Source organism: Peromyscus californicus, unplaced genomic scaffold (genome assembly GCF_007827085.1).
Source record: "Peromyscus californicus insignis strain IS unplaced genomic scaffold, ASM782708v3 Scaffold_6__1_contigs__length_162567912, whole genome shotgun sequence".
Taxonomy (NCBI): Eukaryota; Metazoa; Chordata; class Mammalia; order Rodentia; family Cricetidae; genus Peromyscus; species Peromyscus californicus.
Genome location: NW_026294584.1, coordinates 99556648 through 99581764, shown reverse-complemented (window position 1 = coordinate 99581764; position 25117 = coordinate 99556648). Strand labels below are relative to the sequence as shown.

At 38.7% G+C, this 25117-nt stretch overlaps 2 protein-coding genes across 5 annotated transcripts in view; both read right to left on the bottom strand.

The window, feature by feature from the left end:
* Window positions 1-25117, bottom strand: part of Exoc6b (exocyst complex component 6B) — a 519570-nt gene that overhangs the window by 333997 nt on the left and 160456 nt on the right. The gene's annotated exons all lie outside the window — the stretch shown is intronic.
* LOC128099902 (40S ribosomal protein S24-like) lies at window positions 11745-12209 on the bottom strand. Its single transcript, XM_052721830.1, has one exon. The coding sequence runs from the start codon at window positions 12159-12161 to the stop codon at window positions 11760-11762; it is 402 nt and encodes a 133-aa protein (XP_052577790.1). The 5' UTR covers window positions 12162-12209; the 3' UTR covers window positions 11745-11759.

Sequence of the window (25117 nt, the reverse complement as noted above, 5' to 3'; positions counted from 1 at the left end):
ACAGGTCATGAGGAGGCAGTCATGTGGTTGGGTTTACAACCAATGAGAAAGCAGAACAGGAACTCTATATAAAGACTTTAACACAGGGGTAGCTCTGGTTCGGAGAGGTAGGACCACCGCAGGAGGAAGGGTAAGATTTTAGCTCATAGCTCTGACCTCTTGGCTTTCTTCTTTGCATTGGTTCTGTGTTTCTTATTTAATAAGAAGGTTGGTTACATCTACAGACATAAACATTCTTCATCAAAACTATGAACACTACACCAATTAAGAAAGATAAGTTCACTGAGGAAATTGTGGAGCACACAGAACCTCTCTATATTCTCTATGTGAGTTTTTATTGATTGAATCATTTCAAAATAAAAGTTTAAAAGAAATGATAGTTGATGGACATTGCACACAGCCTACAAAGCCTCAAGTATCTAATAACCATGTAGAGTCTCAGGCATAAGACCTGACAAATGTATGCATTTGGAGAATGCATACAAGGCTGACTAAAAGAAAAGCAAGATGGACAGAGGAGGGTTGGAGATGACTGCACTGTTAAGAGTACTTGCTGTTCTTGCTGAGAACCTAATTTTGGTTCCCAGAACCTGCACTGGGCAGCTCACAACTGCCTGGAACTCTAGCTTTAGGGACTCTGATGCCTTCTTCAGGATTCCACCAGTACCCAGAATTCCACCAGTACCACACACATACACATGGTTTAAAAGTAAGCCAGAAAGTGGTGGAGCACATCTTTAATCTTGGCACTCAGGAGGCAGAAGCAGGGGGATCTCTGTGAGTTTGAGGCCAGCCTGGTCTACAGAGCAAGTTCCAGGGCAGCCAGGGCTATGCATAGAAACCCTGTCTCAACAACAATAACAAAAAGTAAGTAAAAGCAAGGAGATACTAGTAAGCATGAGGGCCTGGATTCAATCACCATCCCTATAAAGAAATAGAAGAAAGTAACTTAGGAGACTGTGTCATCGTCTATGTGTGCTACACAATAAAATATGGAATCATGAAATTTCAGAATTCAGGTTAATGAAAATGTATTACTAAAGTAGTCACTGAAAAAGTAGATGAATCAGACACTTTAAACCTGAGCAAATGAATGGTAACAAAAATAAAAGCAAAATCTGAGTGTTTGTGTGCCAGGAGTAACATTAAATAAGTTTCCATGTGTTTTAATTAGACTGGAGTTACCTTAAACAGTCCACACTCAGAGCCTGTTACGAAATTATACAGCCAAGACTCAAAATTCAGTATGACCACAAAACCTGCAGCACTAATCCCTGATTTAATATTGTCAATGTTTGGGTGGGAGCTCCACCTTAACCCCTGGTACCCTGGCATCCCTATACCCAAAGAGTCTGGAATGTTTGGAAGGAGTCTGGTGGAAGATCTACCTCAACTCCTCTCCCCTCTTTCCCTAAACCCACCCCTTCAAAGCCCACCAAACACAGCTCCTCCCCCAGAGAGGCTCAAGACCACTACCACGGGGTACATAAGTGGCATCTCTGAAAACAGACATTGTGGTTCTTCTGGTCTCGCATCCCCATCTCTTCTCTGCAGCCAGGGAATCACCTGAGAGTGCTTTAACCATTAAGCCTGGGCTTTCCAATTTGGTCTGATTCGGTTTGCTGCATCAGTGGAGAGGCCTTCAGGAGGCCTAAAAGTTAGCAGTCTCCACCTTTATCTGTCAGGGAACCACCAAATAAAATGCAGTAAATTGAATATAAGACTGAGTTGAGGCAATGGGGAACTTAACTGAAAATAATTTAGTTGGCTTTCGAAAAGGCAACTGAGACGTAAACCTCTAAAGACACATTTGTTCTAGGTATGCCTCAGATTTGACAGTCCTTTCCAATTTATCAGATTAGTACAAATGGCAGGTTTTTATTGGAGTGCTGACACTTATAAAACCCACAGAGATGCATGTTTCTAGATAGCAGAGAGACATACACAATTACAAATAATCCAGCCAGCCTCTTAAAGGGTATGATTACAACACCTTCAAAAGTCTCTTCCACAATGATACGTGTTTTACAGTCTGGAATTTATTAATCTTAAAAATGTGTTTATAACTTTCCCAGAGTTCTATAAAATAAAACCATACATCCAGGCAAGAGAATTAAGAAAGAATGTATTAAACTTTAATCATTTATTCAAAAACTTAAAAAAACAAAGTTGGGTGATTATAAACAATACACACAGTAGCAGGAAAGTAAACCTTCTAAAGAAAGGTAGGAGGCTACAAAAACAAGCATAGCCATCTGGCAACCACACAATATTTGAAAAAATGTTAAGTGTCCTAATTGAGAACTAATTGAGTTTGATTTACTTGTCAAGATAATTGCTTCAGTATTAATTAAGTATGTCTCTAGCAGCTGGTCAGCAAGCAAAGCCGAACATTCTGCTGATTGTGTAGGATATACACAGCTCATTCAAGTCAACATTGCAAGGCTCACGTTACGCCAAAAATAGCTCTGGGTATATTGATTATCAACATCTCAGATTCTGACATTAGTATTTTCTCCACGCATTAGCATTTTTTCTAAACGTGAGAGGACACTGGTGAGAGCAGTCTGAAGAGCACCCCTCATCACCAGTGTTCATTTCTGAGTGCCTCCTTTAGAGGAGAAATTATAATTTATATCCCGAGTATCTGAGGCACGAGTATCTGAGGTACCTGCATTTCACTGTCAGAAATCGCTTTTATCTATTTTCTTTATATTTCTCAACTTACAAAGTGGAAACCATTTTCCCAGGAAGGTTGGCACCATCTTCCTCTATTAAAACAAACAAACAAAAACTGGCACTTCCCATTGCTTTGCTTAGTAAACAATTGCAGAATTATTTGCAGTCATGAAAATTTCTCCATACAAATTGACTCTAAATTCTGCCATAGAATTAACAGGATTATTTTTCCTAATGTAATTGTGGAAAACAAATGATCAATAGTCTTCAATAATCAACTGCATACACATATACTTAAGCTAGTTATTAGAGTATCCTAGTACTTTGCAGGTGACTCTCATAATCTTCTTAACTCCATTAACTGACTTGCTAGCTCTACTTCTAGGTCCCTGTGGTGGTTTGAAAAAGATGGCCCCCATAGGGAGTGGCACTATTAGGAGGTGTAGTTTTGTTGGAGTAGGTAAGTACGTATGGCCTTGTTGAAGGAAGTGTGTCACTGTGGAGGTGGGCTTTGAGGTCTCCAATGCTAAAGCTACGCCCCCACAGTTTACTTCCTGTCGCCCATGGATCAAGATATAGAACTCTCAGCTCCTTCTCCAGCACCATGTCTGCCTGAATGCCACCATGTCCTGTCATGATAATAATGGACTAAACCTCTAAAACTGTAAGCCACCTCAATTAAATGTTTTCCTTTATAAGAGTTGCTGTGGTCAGCCGGGTGGTGGTGGCACACGCCTTTAATCCCAGCACTTGGAAGGCAAAGCCAGGAGGATCTCTGTGAGTTCGAGGTCAGTCTGGACTACAGGGCAAGTTTTAGGACAGCCAGGGCTACACACACACACACACACACACACACACACACACACACACACACACACAGTCTCGAAAAAACAAAAGGGAGGAGGGGAAGTAAACTTACTTTAAATATTATGAAGGTTTTTGTTTTAGTTTTGTTTATAACAACTGTGTAGCTCTGAAGCATAAGCTTTGCAGACAACAGCATCATGCCACACCGTCAAAAGATTGGACATGCCTGCTCCAGAATATATCATCCAATGGATAACACAACTTAGAGACAAATGAAATACAATATATAGGATTTCAAGAGGATACACAGAAAACTTAACCAAGAATAGGAATGGAATGGGAACTTAGAAAAATCTCTTCAAAGGAAATGAGAATTATGCTCAATTACCAGATCAGCCATGAAGGAGAACAAACTCTACACAGAATAAGAGGGAAATATTCAGACAAGATCTTTCTCCAGAGTCTAGCATGGTGTGCGTAGTCTTCACCTTTCATCAAGGAAACTTCTTTTTGCAACTAAAGGAGACCATTACAGAAAACCACAACCAATCAAAACTCAGAGCTATAGAATCCAGGCCCAATGGATAGAACTCCCACAACTAAGGCTCAGGGATTACTACAGAAGAGTGGGTAGAAAGATTGTAAGAGCCAGAAGATCAGGGAAATGTTGTGAGACTGTGACTCCTAGTAATGTCAAAGGTAGCCCATAAAGTCTCACCAACATGACTAAACATGAGTAGAAGACAACAACAGACATGCTAAAGTGAATAGGGAAAAGCCCAAAATACCTCAACCCTACACAAAGAATGATAGGCAAATAAGGAATGCAGAGAGCAAGAAAACTAGTCTTCCCCAGGAAAGAACACACCAGTGGATTATACAATACCAAATGGTCAGCCCTGAAAACATGCATATAAATAAACCAAATAAAAAATTAAAAACTTATGTGGAAAAAATCTCTGACTTGATTTTGAAAGGAAAATTGAGACTTCGTCAATTAGCAGGAATAGACCCAGCAGAAATTGTCATACCTTTAACTAAGGAGGACATTGAAAAATTATGGACAGAAAGTGAACCTTGGCAAAGAGCTTGCAGTAATTTTTTGGGAGAAATTAACAGCAAATATCCCAAAAGCGATAGAACTGATCTTATAAAGAGAGCTGATTGGATCTTGCCTCGAATTGTATGGGAAAAACCCATATCTGGAGTTCGTACATTTTATACAGATGCCAACAAACAAGGAAAGGCAGGTTACAAATCAGAAAATTTAAGTAAAGTGGTTCAAAGTCCTTATAATTCAGTTCAAAAATCAGAATTGTATGCTATTCTGTTGGTATTAATGGATTTTTCAGAACCTCTCAACATAGTAACTGACTCTCAGTATGCTCAAAGAGTAGTATTACATATTGAGACTGCAGAATTTATCCCTGAGGCTTCAGAATTAACTTCACTATTTATTCACTTACAAGATACAATCAGGAAAAGGAGTCATCCTTTATATATAACTCACATTCGATCCCATACTGGTCTGACCAGGCCCTCTAGCACAAGGCAATGATGAGATTGATAAATTATTGATAGGAAATGTGCTGGAGGCCTCAGAATTTCATAAAAAACATCATGTCAATAGTAAAGGTTTAAAAAAGGATTTTTCCATAACCTGGCAACAAGCCAAAGAAATAGTAAAGAAATGTCCTACTTGTTCCTTCTACAATCAAACGCCATTACCAGCTGGATGTAACCCAAAAGGTACTCAAAGGAATGAAATCTGGCAGATGGACATGTTTCACTTTGCAGAATTTGGAAAACTGAAATATGTACACCACACTATCGATAGTTATTCAGGTTTTCAGTGGGCAACTGCTTTGAGTTCTGAAAAAGCTGATTCTGTAATTACTCATTTGCTAGAAGTTATGGCCATCATGGGTATACCTGCACAAATCAAAACTGATAATGCTCCATCATATGTCTCTGTTAAAATGATACAGTTTTTTGCTTATTACAATATAAAGCATATTACAGGCATACCACATAATCCTACAGGTCAAGCAGTTATAGAAAGATCAAACAGAACTCTAAAGGATATGCTAAATAAACAGAAAGGGGTAACAAAAACCCCCAGAAACAGACTGCATAATGCTCTATTAACTTTGAATTTTCTTTTTTTTTTTTGGTTTTTCGAGACAGGGTTTCTCTGTGTAGCTTTGCACCTCTCCTGGAACTCACTTGGTAGTCCAGGCTGGCCTCGAACTCACAGAGATCCGCCTGGCTCTGCCTCCCAAGTGCTGGGATTAAAGGCGTGCGCCACCACCGCCCGGCAACTTTGAATTTTCTTAATGCCAATGAGAAAGGAACAACAGCTGCAGAGAGACATTGGATGATAGAAAAAACTACAGAATTAAATCAGCCTATATACTTTAAGGATGTGCTGACCTCAGAATGGAAACCAGGGTATGTGTTACGTTGGGTTGGGGACGAGGTTTTGCTTTTGTTTCTACAGGAGAAGATAAGTTGTGGGTACCATCAAAATTGATAAAGGTTCGATTTGAACAAGAGAAACCTCTTAATTAGAGGAGGTGATAGTTCATCAACCAACATGAACATCCAATTTAAACTAACTTATACCAGTAACACATGTCTTTTCATTTAATCAGATAATAACTTGCCAAAAAGGAACATCCCCAAAATTAGTCTTGGGGAAAGGTTTTTGTTTTTGTCTTTTAGGAGAATGAAGGTTAAGGAATCTGAAGAACACTGGACAGATGAGACAACTGATCAGCTTTGAACTACAAGGTGCTCAGAGTAATTTTGAGATGACTAGCTGAGATGATCCAGTCTCAAAGACTTCTTGAATAAGGACTTGAGATAAACCCTGAACTTTGGCATTATACACAGACTGGATAATGAAGGATATGGTTACCTTTCCTAGAATTTGACAATTAACCTAAAATTTTTCTTTCAGGATAAAGATAACTTCGCCCATACCCAGCAGGAAGCAATTTTAAGAATACGACGCCCACATTCCCAAAGAGGTGGTGTGGGGCAGGTGGTTTTTTGGTCTTTTTAATGGTTTTGGGTCTGGGATAATTTTCATTGTTTAGGGGGTTGGTTACAAGTTGTTGTCAAGGGTTAGGAAAAAGGCTAAGCAAAGGAGATTAGATTTAAGGTTCTTATTAAAAAAAAAAAAGAAAGAAAGAAGAAGAAAAAGACAATTACTAGTTTTAAGTATTTTACATTGGATTGTTTTATATTGTATACAAGTTATATATATTGGAATTGATATTGTTAGAAAATGCTATATGTATATTTCTAATTGTACTTATACCGTTCATTTAACAATGCAATTTTCTGATCCTTGAATGTTATTATTACCAACTATTAGGATATAAAGAAATGAAAGTTAGTTATAGTTGAAGATTAGTTAGTTATAGTTGAAAGTTAGTTAGTTATAGTTGAAGATTAGTTAGTTATAGTTGAAGATTAATTAGGATAGAAAGTGAATTAGATACATTTTGGACTTAACAAAATAAGATAAATAATGAAATTATTTTCTCTGAATTTGTCAAATACAAATGGACTAGAAATTATTTAGACATTGTATATAGTTATTGTACTTTTGTATGTAGTTTTTCTTTTGTTAGTTATAACCTTTTTCTTTTTTTTTTTTTCCTTTTTATTAAATTAGAAAAGGGGAAATGTGGTGGTAATAAATAAAGTTGCCTGGGGTCAGAGCGATTAGAGCCATAGCAAGTGCGTGGCAGTGGTGATGTATGCCTTTAAGGACCTGGAGGGCGGTACATACAGGCAGTGACGAGGCAGTCACATGATTGGGTTTACAACCAATCAGAAGCCAGAACAGAGAGACTTGAGAGACAGACACACAGGAAGGAGGGCTCCTCTTTCGGAGAGCTCTCTTGGCTGAGGAGGATCCCTGAATCAGGAAGGGTGAGGCTCTTGGCTCTGACCTCTTGGCTTTCTTCTCTGAATCGGCTCTGTGTTCTTGTCTGATAAAACCGTTGGCTACATCTACACTGAATTACATCTACAAACATACAGTCTGAGCAGGGTATTTTTGTGTATTTAGAGATATGTGTATATATACACATATGTATATGTATATGATAATAACTAATGAAAGTAAAGGCCATGAATTTGAAAGAGAGTAGAGAGGGATATATGGGAGGGTTTGGAGTGAGGAAAGGGAAGGGGAAATCATGTAATAATAATATCAAAAATTAAAAGAATTGTTTTTAATTCAGCCAGCGAGGGAACTAAAACACATTTAACACAAACCACTATAAAAGCAACGAACATCTGGAAAGAAGACAACTGAAAACTTACAAACAATGGCAAAAGAAGTATAAATCTGGATTTTATACTGAGAATTAAAGACTTATGAAGTACCTGTTAAATATTTATTTTTATTCTTCTAAGTACTTGTATCTGCCTGTGTAGATAGCTACTAAGGATGGAGTAGTCAGATTCCCTAGGGATGGAGTTACAGTTTACAACTGCCTGATGTTGGTGTTGAGAACTGAACTTGGGTCCTCTGCAAGAGTAGTCACTAAGCTGTCTCTCCAGCCTCCTGGCAATCTTGCTACTGTCACCACAGTTCTGAATCATCCAGAATGCCCATATGGTTAAAATCAGATATATGTAGCCTTCGAAGACTGACTGCTTTCTCTTAGTAATATGCGTTTAAGATTCCTCCATGTTTTTCCTGGTTTGATCTTTTCACTTCTTTTTACCACTACATAATGTTTCCCTGAATGGCTGTCACAATTCATTCATGTGTATTCTTGATGAATGGCATCTTGATTGTTTTCAACATCTGAAAATTATCCACAAAATGGCTCTGAACATTCCTGTCTAGACTTGTGTTTGGACTTCAGTTTTCAACTTGAGGACTACTGAAGCAATCTTGTGTCTAGGTATGAAGGAACTGCCACTCTGTCACTTACAGAGTCTACACTTCTTTGTATTCTCCCTACAGGCCTAGGCTTGTCACCAGCATGTGACACTGTGAGTTCTATGGGCATCAGCCATTCTAAGAAATGTGCTGCAGCATCTCCTTGTTGTCTTTGTCTGAAATTCTCTGACACACAAAGCTCATCTTTTCACATAGGTTTTCTGACCTGTAACTCTGCTGAGACACCAAAGGTTGCACGTTTTTGTTCACTTTCTGATCAAGTTATGTTTTCCTCTTGTCATAAGTGCACTTAGCTGAGTCCACATCTTGGCTCTGTGACAAATACTGTGGTCAACATGGATGTACAGATTTCTTTCTGACATAAATCAATCATTTCCTTGAAATATATACCCAGAATTCCTATCACAGGATGATACAGAACCATAGTTCTGAATAAAGTTCCAGAAGTGGTGAGTGCTGGAATCACATTTCATTTCTGAGGACCCTCCATTCTACTTCCCATAATGGCTGTCCCAAGTTGCCCCCACCAACAGCAAATAAGAACTGACTCTTCTCCCTCTCCTCCCCAACTTTATCTTCTGGTGGACTGTTAAACAGAGAAGAGTTTTCTTGAGTTTGTATTCTATATACACAATTTTAAATGCTTTCTGGAAGAAGAGAGGAATGCTATTTGAAACAACACCACACACAAATAGCAGTGGAGAATTAACTCATTCTTTGTACTTTTAAATATGTTTAGTTTTGAAAACTAGTGGTGTACATAGAACCAAGTTGAAATGCACCTGCACAGATTTCTCACAGATTAACCATATCTCTACAAGACACACAATAACTATGCAGAAACACTGGGTCAGACTAGTTCAAGTAAATGGACTTTAGTAATTACTCTATACAAATGCTATGAATAAATACAACCATAACCATTTGTGTCAACAGCTACAGAATATGAAAATAATCAAAATCACACCATATATATAGATAGATTTATTCAGATTATCAAGTTATTAACTAATTTTATTAATTTTTGTTTTTAAAAGACAGATTAAAAGGAAAAAACAACCAGACAATCAACTTGCACCATAAATGTAACAGACGAGGCAAAATACATTTTAAAGAAAAAATGTATACACAAGAATTCTATATTTAAGAAAGTCATTTGTGAGAACAGAAAAAGGACTTCTCATATTATACAGTCATGCTATAAGAAAATAAAGGAGAATATCATCTAAGCTTGCAAACAGAGAATGATTTCAAAAAAGAAAAAAAATGTTCAAAAAGATTTTCTACATAAAACTAAAACTTCCACAAATAAATGAAAGGAAGAAAGAGAGGGGGGGGGAGGGAGGGAGGGAGGGAGGAAGGAAGGAAGGAAGGAAGGAAGGAAGGAAGGAAGGAAGGAAGGAAGGAAATGATCACAAGATTCCAAATCTAAACACTAAGATATCCATTTATCCTTTTCATTAAAAAAAGAAAGAAAAAGAAGAAAGTGCAGCTTAAAGGTTCACATCTTTAATCCTAGCAGAAGCAAAGGCAGGCTGAACTCCATGAGAGGCCAGACAGCCTAGTTTACACAGCAACAAATACACAACAAAAATCAAAGGACATAAACAATGTGGCTATTTATCATTTATTATTAATAAAACCCCAAATCCTCTTTTATTAAAAAATGTTCTACACAGTAAAGTCTAAAATTTTATAAAACCACCGCCATTAGTGGCCTACTCCCAACCTAACATGTATACACATTTGTATGTATACATGTGATCATACAAGCATGTCACTATATTGCCTGTTACCTGTGTTTGTTCTTCAGTCCACAATAGGTCAGCAATATCTATATTATTAACTACTTAGCTGTATTACCACAATTGCTCAATACTAAGTCTTTCATCTTTAGAATGAACTGTTTAAGACCATCTTCCTGCTGAATAGAATGTGACTAAGGCACCTAAAACTTAATAGTCACCATAGACCAGAGGTGGTCTGACAGACAGCTGAGCAGAACATTAGGTGATGTTTAGAATGCAGTCATTGACAAGACTTAGAAAATCTGCCCTAAGAATCCTCCAATGAATATTAACTCTCATAATTATCAAAGAGCATTTACTTTGATAAAAGAAATTGTTCATTGTGGAATATACAATCGAGGGGGCTGCCTTACAAAGAACCACCAAGAAAGCATCCATGGTGGCCTTACAAATTATATACCTTTTTTCATTATTTTCTATTACCTAGACTTTATACCTCACATATCAGTCTCATAATTTGAAGAAATGTGTATAATTTAAACAACAAAAGTTGGAAATAAAGTCCAAAGAATAGGTTACTACCCAACTACAGCATAAAACCATACTGTTGATGAGAGAAAACATCCTTTAAAAGACCAGGGCAGATAAACCCTTGACCTTCACAAGATAAATCTACTCTGAACTGGAGAAAAAGGAAGGAGAAAAAAGGAGAATAAATTAAATATAATACCATAGTAAAAGCAGAATTTTTTCAAATACAAAAAGCCCAATCATTAACAAGACTAACAATGAAATTTCTCAATGGAAAATGTACCAACTGTTCCTGTCTGCAGCAGCAACTGGCATGGGTAGTCAGGTTGTTTTTTCCAGTGTTCTAACAGACCCGAGGAAGAGCAAGGACTCTGCAATTGCAGTGGCCCTTCCTCTATTGCTCTGCCATCACTAGCCTGGCCCTGCAGTGCTGGAATCAACAGCATCCATATCTCTTTCCCACAAAATTGGCTACTTGACTGTTAGAAGGCAATCTAGCCAGAGACAAAAGGCATGAGAAATAAATAAAAATGCATTCTTATAAATGTATATATTCATATTCTCTTTTTATCTCCCTCCTCCACCCACTGTTTTTTTTCTTCTTGTTTTAGATAAGATCTTCCAATGTAACCCAGGTCAACTTACAACTCAAGATTCCTCTGCCTCCACTTCCCAAGGCCTGGTATGTGCCATCGCATTTGGCTATTTTCTTCCCCACACACACAAGTTAAATTTTATTATTCACTATTATTTTATTAATTTCTACCACAGTCACTGTGTACCTCTAATCCATAAGCCAGAATTGCCTTTAGTTCAAGACAAAGAAAACAAAGGCTTACTACATCTATTTCCACTGACATTTGTAAATTGGTACTAAGAAAGTACTTTGTTTCTTAAGAAAATTAGCCCTGTTCTACTGTCTTGAATTAATCTTTTTTTTTCCCCAGACACATAAGATTAAGTTTATTTGTTCTCCCCGAAATTGTCCGTACACCACCGCAGATCAAATCACCGCAGATCAAATCACCGCAGATCAAATCACCGCAGATCAAATCACCGCAGATCTACTCCTTTGGCTTTTTGCCAGCACCAACGTTGGCCTTTGCCGTGCCCCTGACCTTCTTCATTCTGTTCTTGCGCTCCTTCCGCTGTTTCCGGGAGGTGGTCTTCTTCTCATAGAGGCCATGTCTTGCCAGTCTGTGTTTGGGCTCATTCTTCTTAGCATAATCTAGAGAATCATAGATCATGCCTAAGCCAGTCGTTTTGCCGCCACCAAAGTGGGTCCTGAACCCGAACACAAAGATGACATCTGGTGTGGTTTTGTACATTTTGGCTAGCTTCTCCCGAATTTCAGTCTTTGGTACTGTTGCCTTCCCAGGGTGAAGGACATCAATAACCATCTGTTTCCTCTGAAGCAGATGGTTAGTCATGAACTTCCTGGTCCGGATCGTTACTGTGTCATTCATGATGGCTACGGTGCCCGAGCTGCACAGGGGGACGAATTAATCTTTTAAAGTATAGAATGGCCATGCATGATGGTACACACCATTAATCCCAGAACTTGGGCAGCAGAGGTAGGTGGATCTCTGTGAGTATGAGGTCAGCCTGGTCTACCTTAATGAGTTCTAGGATAGCCAGAGCTACATAGAAAAACCATGTCTCAAAAGAGAGACAAAGACAGAGAGAATTCGTTCTAAGACATAGATGAAGAATTCTCTCTTGTGTGCTTGGAGTCCCACCAGAGGAGGGGGGCACAAAGGCATCTTGGTAATAAAGGTCCCCCATGGAATGTGCTTATTAACTGCCTTATCAGCACATTCTCAATTATAACTATGGCATCCCTACAAATCACTGGGTGACTCCTTAAGCAACACACAGATCCTGTCTAACTCCATGACTAGCATGCAACATGAGATAATGCCAAGTCACCACATTCACACTTTTGTCTCACTGAACATAGAGCTATAAACTTTAGACAGCAAAAAACAAACAGTAGCAGACTGTTGGGATTTACTTGCCTTTCCATCAATATACACCCGCTTTTGCCCACTTCTGGCATCACCGAGCCTAAATTCAATGCACTAGAAATCTGTACACAGGCAAGGAAACTGCAAAGCTGACCTTGTAGTTCCAGATTAAGTATAGGATTACCACACACTCAGTGCAGGGATAGAAATGCCTGGCTTTTTCCTTTCTTTTCTCCATCTCACCACAACCTACCACTAGTTTTCAAGCCAAAGTCACACTAGCCACAAATCAGAGCTTACAAGAACCAAATTTCTAAGGGAGAAAAGCCTCCCTCCATTGAGAGCAACTGTGTTCTAAGAGGACAGAGCTAGCTCAGTTCTTTTTCATTCTCTATGCACCCAGGGCATGGCTTGTAATAGGAAAGTTGGAGAAGTCCCTACCAAACTGTAGAAACACAACTAGACAATGTAGAAAGACAAGAGGGAAGAATAAAAGATGCCTGTGAATATAAAAAAAAATTAAATTTTTCCTACTCATAATCACACAAGTATCTACAGAAAATACCAACAAATCTCTTAAAAACTTCCTAACAACAAATAAGTTTGGCAACCTTGCACAATATAAAGCCAATATGTAAATATCAATTATTCTTCTATGAACTTGCAATAACAAATTTAAAACTAATAATGTATGTATATATATAGTTTATAATATGTGAAAAGAAATGAGATAATATATAACTAGCAAAATACATGATCTTAAATAACTGTAAAATGTGACTATAAATAATCAAAACCAAAATGATGACAAAAAATTATCAATACTAAAATGTTTTCTTCTACAACACAAGGACATGAAAAGTCAACTGGGAAGACTGTACCTGTAAATCACATATCCAACAATGTACAGATAAAAAAATAATCAACTTCCAAATGATACTTTTTTTTTTTTTGTACTAAAACTAGGCTGAACATTAAATGAGACATGTCATCAAGGAGAGCAGTGGGTGGGTAATACAGCAATGAGAGTTTGCTCCAGATAACTAGCATCATGAGAGGACATAAAAGCCACAGAAACATTTCTACACACCTTAGACTGTGAAAACAAACAGTTACTACGGCGGAGGGGAGGGATAGGCAGAGCACCTGGAACTGTCAAATACTGGTAGTAAGAATGCAAAATGGGCTGGAAAGATGGGTCAGTGGTTAAGAGTAGTGGCTGTTCGTTCAGAGGACCAGTTTCAATTCCTTGCACCCATATGATAGCCCACAACTGTATATAACTCCAGGTCCAGGGGAGATGATGCACTCTTGTGGCTTCCATGTCCTGTGAATGCACATGATGCATAGACATACATACAGGCAAAACACCCACAGACATAAAGTAAAAATCAGTAAAATTTAAAAAGAATGCAAAACAGAAAATCTATTACACAAAGTAGTTTGCCCATTTCTTAAAAAATGAAACATGAGGCCGGGCGGTGGTGGCGCACGCCTTTAATCCCAGCACTCGGGAGGCAGAGCCAGGCGGATCTCTGTGAGTTCGAGGCCAGCCTGGGCTACCAAGTGAGTTCCAGGAGAGGCGCAAAGCTACACAGAGAAACCCTGTCTCGAAAAACCAAAAAAAAAAAAAAAATATGAAACATGAAACATCAACCTGTCATGTGGCCCAGAATCCCCCCTTCATGGTATGTACCCTAAATAAATGAAGTCTTAAGTTCACACAAAATCTGTGACACAACTGCAGCTGTACAGAGTAAAAACAACCCATAAATCCTTTAATAGATGAATGAATAAAACACTTATGGCATAAATGGACTCATACCTGACAATAAAAGTGAGTGAACTACTCATACACACAAAAATTACCAGAAGCATTTCAACAGCATTCTCAAGGAAACAGTGACAAAAAATAATCAGCAGTTATCAGAGGCAAGAGACGAGAAAGAGTGGAACTACAAAAACCAAAGCACAACAAAGTAGCCTTCTTGAAAAAAGGAAAAGAAACTTCAAAACTCTAAAGTACTTGTTGATACTCATAGGAGACCTGCCCTTTCCTAAACAGAAACAGAGGAGCACTGGATTAGGGGGAGTAGGGGGGTTGGAGGAGAGGAGGGAGGGAAACCATGGCTGGGATGTAAAAGAAATTTATTTAAAAAAAAAAAGTTTCAAGAGACTGGGAAGATAACTCAGCATTTAAAACACTACACTCACATGGTGACTCAACAACCTTCTGTAATGCCAGTCTCAAGGCATCCAACACCCTCTTCTGGTCTCTGCAAGTACCAGGCATGCATGTGGTATATAAAAATGCATTCAGACAAAACACTCATACTCATAAATATTTTTTTTTAATTTTGTTAAATGTAGTTAAAGTGTGCTTCCAGGATAATTTAGTTGTAATTTAATTATGACTGCAAATATACGACATTAAGGAAAAGGTAAAAATAATAAAAAATAAAAATAAAACAAAATTAGTGACTGCCAGGAAGTAGGGTAGAGAGGTAGAGGTATGGGATATACCAAACCATAGGATCATTTCCTGATAGTCACAAATGATCAAATGAGATAATAGGGATATGTAAAAATGGAAATTACCAGAGATTTCTTCTCAAAGTTCATCTTTAAAATGAGCAACAGAAACAGGTCAAACATGCAACTGTGTTTTAAAATGGGGATTTCAATGTTGGGGGAAGGGTGTGCTTTGAGAAATGTGTGAAAGAAATTTGGTCATCACAATGATCAGTCACTGACAGCAGGCAGAGGCAGGGATGGTAGGCAATCTGAAATACAGGGGACACTCATACATCATTTGTAAGTGTTTGGTGTCCTAGCAGACATTTGCATGAGCCAAAAAGTTGCATACAATTATCTGAATCCATCGTCAATGCTATTACTCATATACACATAATTTTTGCACTGATTAAAGATGGAAATACATTCCAAACCCCAGTGGATGTCTGAAAACAGACCATATAGAACTTTACAAAGTCATGCAACATAACCATGGGGATACACACTAACAAATACACCTTAAGATGATCCTGTCATTGTGCAAAACATCCTAGCACAAACTTACAGACTGCTGCCATGTCACTAGTCACTAAGCAATAATCTTATAAGCACTATAAAGTGAAGTCCATTGTTGACCTATGTCTTTTTGTGCAACACATGACTGTACATACTTTTCAGATATGTATCATGCGTGTGTGTGTGTGTGTGTGTGTGTGTGTGTGTGTGTGTGTGTGTGTGTGTGTGTAGAGGAGGGAGAAGATAATAAAGTTTACCTGAAAGAATTAGTCACAATAATTAGTTAAAAAGAGTAACATAATAAGATAGAATATTCATAACTGCCCTCTAATAAAATTGGGTGAATGCTCTTTCTCTCTCTCTCTCAAAATACTGTATTCTCCCATACCCACACTTCTTTTCCTTGGGATGATGTGAAATGATACTGAGAAGATGGTGGGAGGGTAATGACACAGAGTTGGAGTACTACGGACCTGAGGATCATCACGCTATGCCAATGCCAGTTGATTATGGATAAGCAAAACTGCAGATAACAGGACTGTAAAGTGAACTCTCAGAAGAGTAGTAACCACAGGAATTAAGAGAAAATGATATTCCATAGTTGGTTCAGAACTTGAGTTGCATATTGACTCAGGCATGTGTCAGGGATGTCCCCGCATGTAGGTCATTGTGTGAAGCTGTAAGGTGAAGCCTGGATTGCCTTGAAGACCCCAAAATGTTAGAGATGCCAGAGTCATGGGATACCTGCTAAAGAAAGCTTCAAACAGGGAGTGGAACCACCCCAAGAGAAAGAAGTGTGTTGTAGTTAACAAAGTTGAAAAGAGTTGGAGATCTGAAGCGTGCTTTGACATCAGACATGGAGATGCAGAATTTGGAGTTTGTCCAGCTGGTTTTCAATCTTGCTTTGGTCCAGTATTTCCTCACTATGCTCCCTTTTATCCCTTTTGGAATGGTAATGTATACAGTGGTAATGTGCCACTGTATAATGGAAGTATGTGATCTGACTTTTTGATTTTGACTTTAGTGGGGATTATAGTTAAGAAAGAGATTGCATAAGTATCAAAAACTTTGAACTGTGGAGTGTTGACACTATGGTAGACTATAGGGACTTTTGAAGTTGAACTAAATATATTTTGCATTTTGATATGGCTGCACGTCTATGGGGGCCAGGGAGAAGAATGTGGTAGTTTGAATGAAAATGGACCCCATAGGCTCAGAGAGGGTAGCACTATTAAGAGGTGTGGCCTTGTTGGAGTAAGTGTGTCACTGGGGGTAGACTGAGGTTTCAGAAGCTCAAGCCAGTCCAGGTGGATCACATGCTCTTCCTGATGCCTGCCAATCTAGATGTACTCTCAGCTACCTCTCCAGTACCATGTCTGCCTGTGTGCAGCCATGCTTCCTGCCATGACAATAATGGACTAAATCTCTGAGCTGTAAGCCAGTCCCAATTAAATGTTTTCCTTCATAAGAGTTCCCATGGTTATGATGTCTCATAAAAGCAATAAAATCCTAACTAAGACAGTTGTAGAGTTCTAGTCTAAGATCAGGTAGACCCGGTGTTTTGGACCTCTAGTGGGGGAGCCAAATGGCAATGATGAGAGCATGTGACAGAGGAAATGCACTCATCTCAATAGCCAGAAAGCAGGAGAGTTGGATCCCAAATCTCTTTTAAGGGCATGCCTCCATTGGCCTAATGACCCATAAGACCCCTGGTCCTAAAGGTCTATAGCCTCTCAGTTCTCTTCTGGAGAACAAGCAATATCAATGCTCTAACTAGCCCAGCAGATCACATACACTCTCAATCTCCCTTCAATCACACCATCCCTGGGACTTCTCTCAAGTGGGTCTCTACAATTAAGATGGTCTCATCTCTTATAAATGGTCGTGTTTACTATCTTCTACATTCTTTTAAACCCAGAGTCCCACCCCTTCTAGAAAGAGTTTTGTCAATTACTGGTCATAGAAGCAATGTTCTCTCAACATTCAGTAAGCTTCCTTCTTACATATAAGAAAACACATAGCCTTGAATTAAGATTCTGTGAGATCTATAAGTTGGATTGTCTTTGTTTCTGGATTGTTTGGTCCACCACCATTCTAGTGTGTTTAATCCAGGACTTTTTGTTGTTGTTCTTTTTTTCCCTCCCTTATAGAAATTTCCTCTTTATTTGGGATACAAACCAGTTCTACCAGTAGTGTTATGCTCTGCAGCTGTGTAGGAGGTGAGGCAGTCTGTGATTCAAGTCACTTTGCAGGACTAGAGTTGACATCTGATTAGACAAGATGATTTCTCCTGCCTTCTTTAGCTGGGGTTATTGCCTCTGTGTAAGAAGTGGAATTTGGGGACTCCCTCTCCACTTTCAACCATCAGCCCCGTTAATCTTATTGAAGATTTCTGATTTATATGCAGTCTGTGCAGGTAGCCAGATGCCATATGCTGTTAATTTCTGATCCCATGAAGGCAGATCATACAGCTGGAAATGATCGAAGAGAAAGCGTGTTCTTTTGTTCAATGAGACAAAGCCTGTTGTGTATTCTGCTTCTGATGCTTAAAATATGTTTTTTTTCCTTACTACACAGTGTGTAAGGCTAAAAGTTTTGAACTCTTCACTTCAGAAATTACTTTTCCAGACAAAAGAGCAAAACAATGTTTGTTTAAATTGTCCTCTGGAACATGGCTGGGAGTGTTTACAACATTTTTGTGATGTTTTAATCCAGGAGGGAGTACTTGGGGAAGTATTTAGAGTGCTTTTCGCTTAAATCAGATGCTTTATAGTGTTGGAAACTTTAAAAAAATCCTTTCAAAGGTTGAAGCTCTGGGTGGAAAGACACAAAATGGCCCATGCATTCTCAAGGGTAAGAATGACTTGTAGTAAAACAGACTTTACCTTTAACTCTGAAACCCTTCATCATTTTAAACTAACATAGGATGCTCACATAATGGCTCATAGATTTGCATAGTCATGTCAGATCCCTTAAGAAAGAGGGGAAGGGAAGGGAGGGGAGAAGAGAGACCTATCACAGTTAATAAAGTATTATCCTCCTCTGACACCTCCAAATGCAAATGGGGTGCACTTACAGCTATGCATGCCTACAGATTTGTCTTGCAATGCTAGTGAGTAAATGTGGCTTGCTGGACACCTGTAGCAAGGATCCGTTTCTGTCTCAATGCCTGTAAGTGCTGCTGCAGCTAGTGAGTAGTCTGATTTCATCGCCCAACAAATAAGGAATGTGGCTCTGTATTGACACTCATTTTCCAGAAGAGGACAAGAAGGGAAAAAAAAAAGTACCATTCATTAAGAAACTGAAGGAGACTGGTCACTAAACTACACAACCGCCTGTTTTAATTAGGACACAGACATACTAACAAGTAAACATATACACAGGAAATTGACTGATGTGCTATGTGAATTCTCAGTAAGTGCATTTTTGTTAAAGTTTGCAAGGAACTACTATTATGTTATCTGCTAAGATTTCATAAGGCAGGGAAAGGATGCAACACTTTGTTAGATGCAAACATATAGCAAGGCAACTCTTGAAACTGTGTGGGGTTATCGGCTGTTCCAAACTCTACTGAAATTATGGGCTCTGTGATGGTTTGAATGAGAATGACCACCACAGGTGCATATATTTGAATGCTTAGTCACCAGGGAGTAGAATTATATGAGAAGGATTACAAGGATTAGGTATGTCCCTGTTGAAGGTGTGCTGCTAGGGGTAGGCATTGAGAATTCAAAAGCCCATGCTAAGTCCAGTGTCTCTGTCTTTGCCTGCTTGCCCTTGCTCTCGTTGGCAAGTTCATTCCTTCACTGGCATTTGAGCCCAGCATATACTAAAGACCAAATAAGGCATCCAGCCTTATGGACTGAAAAATTTACTGGATTCTTAGACTTCTGTTCATAGACAGCCATTGTTGGACTAGCTGGACCACAGCCTGTAAGTTACTCTGATGGATGGATGGATATTTATTCTATCACTTCCAATCCTTTAGAGAACCCTCTGAAACTGTAAATAAGCCCCCAATTAAATGCTTTCTTTTATAACTATAGGTTTCCTTGGTCATGGTCTCTCTTCACAACAATAGAACAATAACTAAAACACTGAGTGCTAGATTAACAACTCCAATACCAGGACTAGGGAGATATCACAGTGGGTAAAGAGCTTAATATGCAAGGAGAAGGAACTAAGTTCAATTCCCAGAGCCCACATTTAAAAACTGGGTGTGATGGCAAACACTTCCCACTGATGGGGAAGACGAAACAGTAAGATCCGTGAGGCCAGTCCCAATCCAGAGAGACCCTGTCTCAGAAAACAAACTAAATGACATTCCTGAGGAACACCACCTAAGGCTGACCTTTACCTTCCAACCATACATGTGCACGCACATATACACACACACTCAACTCACACACTTGCATACACATGAACACACCACAGGCTAAGCAATGCACAGATTTAAGATACTGACTCTTCACAGCAATCCTGGATGGAATCCTGAACTACACTTTAGTGATATTTTATTTGTACTGAAATGTGATTTTATTTGTATGTTAATAAATAAAGTTGCCTGGGGGTCAGAGCTATTAGCAAGCCATAGCGAAAGCTGGGCGTTGGTGGTGCACGCCTTTAATCCCAGCACTTGGTAGGCAGAGCTAGGTAGATCTCTGTGTGTTCAAGGATACAGACAGCATGGAGACACACGCCTTTAATCTCAATACCAACCATAGAAGACCTGGAGGTCTGTACAGACAGGCAGTGACAAGGTAGTCATGTGGTTGGGTTTACAACCAATGAGAAGGCAGAACAGAAAGTCTTTATAAAGACAGACACACAGGAAGTAGGTCTCTTTTGGAGAGGTAGGAACACCGCGAGAGGAAGGGTAAGGTTTTTAGCTCTTAGCTCTGACCGCTTGGCTTTCTTCTTTGCATTGGTTCTGTGTTTCTTATTGAATAAGATGGTTACTTCTACACTACACCAAGTGTTTTTTTGTTGTTCTGTCCTTTACAAAACTTGACTGAAGTATAAATTGAATGAACAGTAATAACCTGGTTTGATAATGTGATTATGTGAGAAAAATTGGTTTTTTTAGAGTTCACTGTGTCCACAAGTAAATCTAAGCTGTTTTTTTTTAAAAAAAAAAAAAAAGTATAATTGTATGTAAAGAGAAAAGATCATAACAAACATAGTAAATACTACTGTTTTAAGAATCTGAATGAAGTACACTTGCTTTTCCTTTTGCTGGTTCCACGACTTCCCTGTAACCCTGACACTGTTTCAAGAAAGGATTGGGTTTTGTTTCTTCTAGTGTGGGCACAGATGTTTATGTCACAGTTCTGCCACTTATAGACTATGTGGCCAGTAGAAAGCAGTATTGTAATGACCCTATGCTTTTTTTCTTTTTTGAAACTAGAGATTATGGGCTGGAGAGATGACTCAGTGGTTAAGAGTACTTGCTCTTGCCAAGGACCTGGGTTCAGTTCCTAGCACCCACATGGCTGCTCACAACCATCCATAACTCCAGTTCCAGATCTACTGGAACTACCAACCTACCAATCTGCCAATGTCCTTTTCTGAATTCGACGGCACCAGATATACACATGATGCACATATGTAAATGCAGGCAATATATTCATACACATAAAATAATCTCTAAAATATTTTTAATAAAATAAAGATCAGTAACAATGCTAGCTCAATTTGTGGTGAGTGAATGAAGATCAGATCATTTATACAAAGTATTTAGAAAAGTGCAAGACAAATAAGCAGCAACCTCGGCTTTGCCATTATTCTTGACATTCCTTTCCAAATATAACACTACCCCTCCCTATTTCATCTGACTAGTCTGTCTTAGATCAAGCCAGCTCTAGACAAAAAGAGAGACGCAAACAAATAATGGAATTGGAGATCACAGTTCTTCATTTTTAACTGCAGGTTACAGGTGCTCATTACAAGGTCCCTGGCTCTAGATTCCTCTTTTAACCTTATATCCAACTGCTGTTAGAGGAATCTGTGAACGTTGTACATACAACTCTTCTTACACATCTACAGTAAGTCAAAACCTTCCTCTTTAAAGATGGAAATCCAACTCTTTTCACTGAGAATATAAGGATCACCATGAGCTTCGTTGTTCTGATCTTTTCATGCACTTCCATGGACCTTCCTTCACAGAAGCCTTAGTGAACTACTTGTTAATTTTGTGAGCACAGACGTCTGTGTCTGGAATCTGCCTATTCTCTCTATCTAGAACAGGATTTCACCCATCCTTATCAAGCCAGTGCACATTCACCCTCAAAATGATGTTAAGTTTGATGGACATGCCTCTGTGAACATACCAAAACCCCATGTATTTGACACACACACACACACACACACACACACACACACACACACACACACATCACTATGCTATAACCTCTGCTTAGGCATCTTGGTTATGAGTTGTGCTCTGTTTTAAGCATACCCCTGCCTTTGAAACGGCAAGGAGTTCAGAAGCATATGAGTATGTTTCCTTCGCTCCTCTTAAGAGGGATGAAATGTGGGTCAATCTCACATCTCACTTCAACACCTTCTGTTCAGAAGCTCACATTACTTAGTGCTGCTTCTCACAAAATTCACCAGGTAAAGAGAGGCCAGTTTTAGGAATTGCCTCAAGAAAGATTCTCAAGGGCTGGAAAGATGGTTCAAGCCATTAAAGGCTAGCATTGTGGGAAAATCTTTTTGAACACTATGAAGATGTGTCTTTGCCAAGGTGCCTTCTGATTGGTTTAATAAAGAGTTGAATAGCTATATAGCTAGGCAGGAAAGAATAGGCAGGATTTCTGGGGAGAGGAACTCTGGGAAGAAGAGAGGCAGGGAGACACCAGCGAGACACTGAGTAAGTCAGACACACAAAGTGGGAGAGAGGTAAAAAGCCACACAGTAGAACGTAGATTAATAAAAACAGGTTAAATAAGTTATAAGTTGGGAACAAGCCTATGCTAAAGGTCAAGCTATCATAATTAATAAGTCTCCATGTCATTATTTGGGGGCTGGTGGTCCTGATGCGAAAGTACTACAGGCTAGGCTCATAACTAAACATCAAGAAAGACTCTCAAAAAGCTAAAGTTGCGTTTTCTACCTTTTTTGGAATTATATAATTTTTTTCATTATATATATTCATTGCACATGTTACTGTATTATATATGAACATTTTATACAAGTACATATTTTATATTGAACATTATCACCCACACTTCCCTTCTCCCCTCTTTTTTAACTCCTCTCCATCAGTCCCTTTTGTTCTCCAGACAGCTTGGCTTCTACTCTCATGTCATATATATACATAACTTTATGTATCCATACAAATATCAAAGAACAAAATATGAGAGAAAGCATATATTTGTCTTCAAAGACTAGAAAAGTTTGCTTAAAATAATTATCTCTAATTACATCCTTTTACCTGCAAATGCTATAATTTCACTTTTTTTTAATCTGTACAAAATCTGACTGCATATACACCACATTTTTCTTCTCCAGTCTTCTGTTGTCAGACATCTAGTTTGGTTCCATAATTTAGATATTGTGAATAGTGCTAGAAAAAGACCAATGTGCAAGTATTTCTGTGATATGTTGTTTTAGAGTACTTTGGGTAAATATGCAAGAGTGGTATAGTTAGGTTAAACAGAAGCTCTATTTTGGGTGTTTGTTTGTTTTGGGTTTTTGAGACAGTTTCTCTGTGTAGCCCTGGCTGTCCTGGAACTCACTCAGTAGATCAAGTTGACCTCAACCACACAGAGATCCACCTGCCTCTGCCTCCCAAGTGCTGGGATTAAAGGAATGAGCCACCACCACCTGCTCTATTTTGTTTTTAAGGAACATCATATAAATTTCCATAATGGCTAGACTAGTTTACACTCCTACCAGGAATGAACCAGGTTTCACTTTGCCTGTGTCCTCAGCATTTGTTGTTATTTATTTTCTTTTCCATTTAGTTCAGTGTGTGCATGTACAGCGGTAGATGCCCACATGTGTTTGCACAAGCACATATGTAAAAGGCAGAGGTCTTCTACTATATAAAGGTAGATATACACAGGAATGTAAGAACTATTCGAAACTATACTGCTTACATATAAATACTATTACCATTTAAGGGAAAAGGCTTTAGCTTTAGTTACACATCAACAAAAATAATTTATCTATGTATGCATATTAGTATATACATATATGCCAAAGTAGACTTGTTGATTCTGAATTACAGCCATTTGATTCACATTTCAGGCAGACTTTAACTATTCTGCTGCTGTACTTTGTTTTTTGTTTTTGTTTTTGTTTTTTTTAATGAGCCTTTTGAATATCTGTGATGCAACAACTTCTGGGTAGGAGGATTAAGAATCTAAAATGAAAATGTTCTTATGATGTCTTCTAGAATTCATACCAGCAAGCAAGAAGCAGGTGCTGAGAGCTGTCAAGATCAGTCTTTTGGATGAGGTACACAGGGTGCATGTGGCAGTTTGGGTAAAAATTCAAGTCAAGGCCGGGCGGTGGTGGCGCACGCCTTTAGTCCCAGCACTCGGGAGGAGACAGAGGCAGGCGGATCTCTGTGAGTTCGAGGCCAGCCTGGACTACCAAGTGAGTTCCAGGAAAGGTGCAAAGCTACACAGAGAAACCCTGTCTCGAAAAACCAAAAAAAAAAAAAAAAATTCAAGTCCGATAACAGGACACAGTTGCTGGCCAGTCCTTTGTTAATATATCTGGGCAGCAAGATTGTTCCTTGTTCTTGTCATCACCATCTTCATCATCTTCACTGTCATCACTAACATTGAGACAAAGTCTCATTATGTGGCCTTGGCTGGCCTGGAACTCACTACATAGGCAAAGCTGGCCTCAAACTCATAGAGCTCTCTGCCTCTGGAGTACTGGGATTAAAGGGGTGTGCCACCATGCCCTGCAAGATTGCTCATTTTAGTAGAGTTTAATATTCTAAGAATAGTAAAGTAGTTATAGATGGGAACAGAAAAATATTCCTCTGATTTTCAAATGTCATTCTATAGAATACTAAAATTGCATGAGAACTCCATAAGAGTTTGATGAAAGAAAGAACAATAGTGAAAAAATTACTGTTCTAGTGAGTATATGAAATCTCACAGTAGGATATGGAGGCTTAGTATATAAAAGAATACCACAGAATAAGACCAGCCATATGGCTCTGCAGATAAAAGGTGCTTGCCAACAAACCTGACAACCTGAGTTCAATCCCTGGAACCCAAAGATGATAAAACAACTTCCACAGGTTTTCCTCTGACCTCCACATGTCCACCACAGCATGTGTATATACTCCTTCACATACACATGAAATGAACATATGCAAAAAATTCAATGCCATAGCATAGCTTCATAATATTTATTCTTTTTTCCCCCTTGGTTTTTTGAGACAGGGTTTCTCTGTACAA